The sequence below is a fragment of the Mycetomoellerius zeteki genome, unplaced genomic scaffold (assembly GCF_001594055.1).
Source record: "Mycetomoellerius zeteki isolate Tzet28-1 unplaced genomic scaffold, Tzet1.0 scaffold91, whole genome shotgun sequence".
NCBI lineage: Eukaryota > Metazoa > Arthropoda > Insecta > Hymenoptera > Formicidae > Mycetomoellerius > Mycetomoellerius zeteki.
Genome location: NW_017257947.1, coordinates 227,721 through 234,318, shown reverse-complemented (window position 1 = coordinate 234,318; position 6,598 = coordinate 227,721). Strand labels below are relative to the sequence as shown.

General features: G+C 34.2%; 3 protein-coding genes across 3 annotated transcripts in view; 2 read left to right on the top strand and 1 right to left on the bottom strand.

The window, feature by feature from the left end:
* Nfs1 (Nfs1 cysteine desulfurase) overlaps nt 1-430 on the top strand; it is a 4,223-nt gene extending 3,793 nt beyond the window's left edge. The window contains exon 11 of the mRNA XM_018460089.1: nt 302-430. The gene's annotated coding sequence lies outside the window, so the exon portion shown is untranslated. The remainder of the gene's footprint in view (nt 1-301) is intronic.
* Nucleotides 1-1,008, bottom strand: part of RabX6 (RAS oncogene family member RabX6) — a 2,050-nt gene extending 1,042 nt beyond the window's left edge. The window contains exons 1-2 of the mRNA XM_018460041.1: nt 505-1,008; nt 7-28 (exon numbers count right to left, since the gene is read on the bottom strand). Coding sequence (XP_018315543.1) covers nt 7-28; nt 505-684 — 202 coding nt within the window. The 5' untranslated portion in view covers nt 685-1,008. The remainder of the gene's footprint in view (nt 1-6; nt 29-504) is intronic.
* An 845-nt stretch (nt 1,009-1,853) lies between these two features.
* Nucleotides 1,854-6,554, top strand: LOC108730399 (protein SERAC1). Its single transcript, XM_018460083.1, has 15 exons — nt 1,854-1,924; nt 2,013-2,140; nt 2,323-2,523; nt 2,964-3,091; nt 3,238-3,348; nt 3,672-3,810; nt 3,890-4,033; nt 4,101-4,358; nt 4,781-4,982; nt 5,096-5,257; nt 5,369-5,496; nt 5,605-5,757; nt 5,819-5,965; nt 6,138-6,204; nt 6,423-6,554. Exons 1-15 carry the CDS (start codon nt 1,854-1,856, stop codon nt 6,538-6,540), a joined length of 2,157 nt encoding a protein of 718 aa, XP_018315585.1. The 3' UTR covers nt 6,541-6,554.
* The last annotated feature ends 44 nt before the right edge of the window (nt 6,555-6,598 follow it).

Below are 6,598 nucleotides of genomic sequence, written 5' to 3'. Positions count from 1 at the left end.
CCATACCGCCAGTGTCCCATAGTTGCAGCTGAGAAGAACAAAAGAAGCAAAGTCAAAAAAGATGTTGATCTTACAAATTTCATAAGGATAATGTCATGTTTATTTTCGGTAAATACTCTGGAGATATTTAAATTTCTCAACTATAATGTTTCTTGATACACTGTGTGAGTTAATTAAATGAAGCAACTCATACAAAATTTATTAGTCACATTTAATGTGTATCAGTACATGTAATAAATTTACCTTGGGCAACATTTGAAAAGCAGTGACTCCAATATTTACGTACGCTTACTGATTTCAGTCTGACAGTTCATTCAGCAGGAAATAGGCCAGTAATATGAAACCAAGTTCTATGAAATACCATGGAGCAACTTGCATGCAACTTGACGATCAATAAAGGGAAAACGAAGAAAATAAGGCAGAATTTTCCAAAGTGATTGCGTACATTTCCCGTTACGTGAAAAGGTGCAATCGATTCATATGCAATGTAAAGTTGACACTCACGCGTATCCGTCTATCCTCGACGACGTACTCTTTGTCGATGTTGTCAAGGCCCAGGGTCGACTTGCGGTCGTTGCTGGCGACGAACGTGTTGTTGGCGAAGCGCCGGAATATAGACGTCTTTCCGACGCCGTACTCGCCGCACAGTATAACCTTCTGCTCCGTCACCTTGACGGTCGCCATGTCGTGGCGCGGTGCCGGCTGTGATCACTGTTGACGGATCATCGTGCACGCGCGCGTCTCTCATTCAATGAGGTCGATGTGAATGACGTGAATCCTACCACCCTACCCACCACGAAATTTTCTAAACGCTACGAACTGCTCCAGCTCCAGATGACCCGCTTCCATTCAGCCTGCGCCTCTGTCAGCTGCGACAGCGACGGTTAATTAGATCCGCCTCATCCGCCTACTTCTACAGGGTGTATAAAGAAAAGCAAAGAAATAGACAACATGGGCGCATTAAATTGATTTTACCTCATTGGATTAAGTCACCCTTTTTTCCTTTTTTGTTTTGTCATTAGTAATTATGGAAATTGATTTTGCATTTTTTTAAAAATGGTAATTATTTTAATTATTGCATGAAATGGGGAATATTGATTTCTCTCTCGGTCAGACATATTTTTATTTTTATTAAAAGTTTTCATGATGTATTTATTTATGTAATTTAGGAAAAGGATAAAAAATTTGTTAGGTTTTAATATAATTTATATATAGTTCATATATTATCTTTTTCGAAGTAGAGAGAGAATGAATCTGAAACTTTTGTGACTTTTCTTGTAAGTTTTATTGTTCTATAATTCATCGTACGTGCATGTTTTCAAAATGAAATAAATGTATAATTAATAATAAATATATAATTAAAAATTTTTTTAAATAGTAAAAAACAAAAAATGTAGTTGCAAAAAAACTTTATGGGAGAATAAAAAATTTCTTTTAATTATACTTTCTCGCATTTTTTACATAAGAGGAAAGAATTGCATGACGAAATATCAATTCAAAACGAATTGGGGAGCATTTATGGTTATGGCCAGTATACATGATCTCTAAATGCTCTCATTTATTTTAACAAGATGTCAAGAGTCGAAATACGTCATTCGCGTTTGGAAAATATGACAATCGCGCGACTCGTAATTTCCAGACCAATCATTTCTGTTTTCTCGAAGGTTCGACGGTGTGTATTTTCTGAACGCTGTCGAGCGGTTCCAATCGCGTTTTTCGCGCGTGTCGATAGTTCGACATGACGCCTTTCAAAGTTTGAAATTGTTTGAGATGTGACATCCACTGTGTTGCAATGGATTTTGATTCCGTTTTGTCAATAGTGTCGTGAATCTTCACCATAGCCTGTGAACGCGATGCGAGCACGAGTGACGAGAAACTACGTGTACTACCTGAAGACTAGCGGCACTTGCGTCGTGGTGCTCGGGTAAGTGACTCCAAGGTGACTTTCTGTCACTTGAAATCAAGGTTGCGTCAAATATCACATGTTTACATTGGAATTATATCTCGTTCAGAGGATGCTGGTTCCTGTATCAACTACGACAGGTATCGCAGATCATGCGGTCGGCTGTCAACACAAGTGTTCTAAATTTAGAGCAAACCCGGGCACAGTACATCTACATTGATGATCCTCGATTTAAAGGTAATCATTTACTCTTAGCAGCAGCACACAATTATCGTGTTCCAATATATACTGCCAGTACTAGAAACACTCTACAATTTACGTTACATGTACTATAGATTTTTAGTACTGGTATTGTATATTGGAACATGGCTTATATATACATTTCTATGTATAAACATTGATCGATTCTTTGGTTTCAGATATCTTCATGTTCAGGAAGGATGAGGATCTACATGGACCTACATCAGAGAAGCCAAGAAGTCTCAGTGATGCTCTAGCGAAATGGTGGAAGATGAAGAATCATAAGATTGCATATAAGTTATTGTACATGGCTCAGCATGGGAATAAAAACGAACGATGTAAAGCTGTAACTACACTTGGTTCTCTGTCACACTTAAAAGGTAATAGCTCTAGGCCTATGTTCTCATCTAAGACTCAGTTTTTCATTATCTTATTAGTTTGTGATTAGGCTTAACCTGATGTTTTATCCAATAGGCTTCATCTGTGATGATGTCATGGATGAAGTCCATTGGGTGAAACATCAGGTTAAGCTTAACCACAAGTTAATCAGATAATGAAAAACCGGGCCTAAGTATCACCTAGATATCATTTTATCTTTGCTGTTAAACAAAGATAAAATAATACTTCAGGTAGAAATCTGAATGTGCCTAAGGCCAAAATCAGACTAAACATTGAAGATTGAAGATTGAAATTTGATCAATAAGGACAAGGGAATTTTAGCTCCTATTATTTGGATTGGTCAAATTTCAATCTTTCAATTTCAATCTTCAATGCGTAGTCTGAGTCCAATCTAAAGAGTGTTTCTCTATAAATTTTTCAGATTGGCAGTATCGTCACTTGGCACAAATGATGGATGCTAAAACAGCAGTAGCTCTCGCAAGAATGTCCAATATTAACTCATTGTTCTTTTTGCAACCACCATATTATCATGTGCAGTACAATTTAGATGTATGTAATTTTTATTTTAAATTTAACTTTCAATTATTTTAAGCTTAACTTTCTAAAAGTATTTTAACTTTCTAAAAGGATAAAATACATACATGCTATTTGCCAACATTCTTCATTGTTAAAATACATTCAATATTTTTTTGCAGAATGTATTAGAAAAGGTACATTCCCTGTTGTTAAATTTGAATGCTTTATGTGGCAACACACATCTCTGCCTTACACAGTTTCTCAGTAAAATGTTTAAAGACTCGCATCGAGTAAGTACTTGAATATGCATGAAAAAAATATTAAAATATGAAAACAAGTATGAAAAGTATATGTTAATAATTTCAATAATTATATATGTTAATATATAATTATTGAAATTATTATCTTTGATGTTAAAACATTGAAATATCTATTAATTAAATTATTATTCCGAAATTATAATTGGTTATAAATATATTGCAATAAAATGACATGCAACAAATAATTTTAAGAATGATTTAATTTATAGATATTTCAATTTTTTTAAATGTTACAATATAATTATAATTTAATAGCATCCATGCTGTAACCATCTATTCAATTTGATGTATAGTATCTTGTAGAATGGTTTGACCATGATTTGACAAGCGTGGGTCTTTCTGTGGAAACGACAACAGTTCGGGATGATGAATTACTTAAAAGTTGCATTCGTGCAATCTGCCATCATTCTTCCGTGGAACAATATAGCAAACGTAAGTTATGAGAATGTTTCTGTATAATTCTACAGATTAATGTACATTCTATATCTTTTGCTTAATTTTTGGATTTTAGATTTGATTAATGCTGGAGCTCTACCGATATTGACAGCGATACAAAAAATTTGCAATGACGACATAGAAATATGTATATTACTCGCAAGGATATTATCCAACATATCTCTTCATTCCGAATATTTGGAGACTATTTATGAATCCGGTAAGATAAACTTGATCTTTGTGTAATATATTATTGCATTGTTGATGACATAACTACTTTGATAAAGGATGGATTGGCATATTGTCACGTTGGTCCCACAGTGACGACATTCGTCTGTCGGCACAGGCAATCAGTGCATTGGTGAATCTAGATACAGATGGAAACGAGAAAGCGAAATATTCGCAGAGCGTCTATCTTCTCCATCCTTTACACAGAGTTCATGCAGCAACAAAAATGGACGTCGTGTTTCTGCATGGATTGTTAGGTGGCGTTTTTGTTACCTGGAGACAACGTGACATTGATACCTCTGTACTTGGAGTTGTAGGTTTGTTAATATTTGTACAATTATCAAATTTCTCGAATTTTATTTTTTCGTTATTTCTATCATACCCCTAGAAACTATATAAGAATAAGAATAAAAAAATTAAAAGGTAAAGTATACACAGTAATTGAATGCTACATTATAAAACATTGCAGAATTTATCTCCATATGTATTTTCATATGGATTTGTTTCAGCATTCAGCAATAATTAAATGAATGTGTGTGTGCGTGCGTGTGTCGGATTTCAGTTTAGAACATAACTTTTGAATTTTGCAATCTAGTACATTTTTGCATAGCATAGCATTCAGTTACTTTTATTTCAACTTTATTTCTTTATAATTTATTTTAGTATAATTTTTAGAGCTACATTTCTCATAATAGAGATTATCTCTTTACCTTGTCAAAAATTTCGCGTTTAATTGCAGATGATAATATATTGGTCGAAAACACTACAGACTACTTGTCTGCTATGGTTGATGACGATCGTCCTCAAGAATTCTTTAAAGATTTGGCTCGCGATCTACATTTGCGCGAATGGAGAAAGATAGGTCAAGATTTTGAAGTGATACTGGATGATTGTCCACAAAATACAAACGATCGTGCGTGCGGACCTTATTTCTGCAGAGGGTAGATTTTTATATATTTATCAACTTCAATATATTATGCTGATAACTTGCTTATAAATATATTTTAAACAAATATATTTTTAATTTGTGAATTTTTACACGCGATGTCTTTAGAGATGACACCTGTATGAGGAATGATCTTGACTCTTCATCCAAAACACTTTGTTGGCCCAAGGACTGGTTACCTGTAGACATACCATCCTTGCGAATCATAGGTATTAACTATGGTACGAGTTTATCTATGTGGACTCCTTTCTGTCCAATAGAAAGCATGAAGTAAGTACTGTATTTTGTTAATTACTCTAAGAGAATGTTTGAATTTCCCATAATAAATTTAGGTATTAAATATTTCGATAGTTTGATGCATTACATTTATTTTTATTATAGGAGCACTATTAAGGAGAGAAGCGAAGAATTCGTTACCAAATTGACAATGGCGAACGTGGGCCAACGGCCACTTATATGGGTCGCTCATTCAATGGGTGGATTATTAATTAAAAAGATGCTTGTAGAAGGTACATATAAGCTGAACATTTACTAATTTTTATACTTTGATAAATGTACCAATAAAATTATCACTATTGCTATTGTTAGAGTCATTATATATTATATTGTATTTATAGAGTGGAAAACCGGAGATAAGAACGGTATTTGTAAGAATACTAAAGCTATTCTATTTTACGGTACTCCTCATCGAGGTTCACATGTGGCGGCTCTGAAGCAAACGACGCAAATGCTGTTATGGCCAACGATTGAGGTTCAAGAACTACGTGAAGGTAATTGTCGATCTCTAGTTCTAATTAACGTGCGATGTAACTTATCGTTCTAATGTTTCAGAATCACCGCAATTACTAAGATTGCATGAAGAGTTTTTAGAAATGTTGAATAAATATCGCATAGAGATTGTGAGTTTCGCCGAGGCCAAACCTACACTTGTAACTGCGCTGAAGTTTCCTTTCCAATTTGTCAGTCTCAATTCAGCAGGTAATGCTTTAAGACAAATTAGACGTAAAGTTGATATTTCGTTTGCACATGATTATACATCATCTTACCTTGATATGTATTTGTAGATAAATGTAACTTATCTAGATTCTTATTAACAACACACACACCAACATACATGCATATAAAACAATATACTGACTCGTTTTTCTAGATCCTGGCGTGGGAGAATTCTTCGAGATTCCGCAGGATCATTTATCGATATGCAAGCCAGCTAGCAGGTAAGTAATATATATCTAGAATGTAGTCCGTTTTAAAAGCATCATTGGATAAAAGGAAGACACATTAACCTTCATTATATCAACAAAGATTCATTTTTATCTGATTGCCAATGATGTTTCAAAACCGTATATTTGTTGAGTATGATCCTCTTACGTAATTACAACAGGGAAGGAAGGATGTTGAGTAATGCTCATGCTATTTCATATTTTTTGGATAGACAATCGTTCTTGTACCAAAAACTTCTGAGTGTGCTCAGATGCCATGTCAACACTCAGGAAGATACAACTGTCTCGTCGATTAAGAATCTATTGTCCTTGTTGAGTAAGTTATTTTAAGTCTGTATACAAGAGATAATATGTACGAATTTTATATATTTTTATGTGATGCTAAATG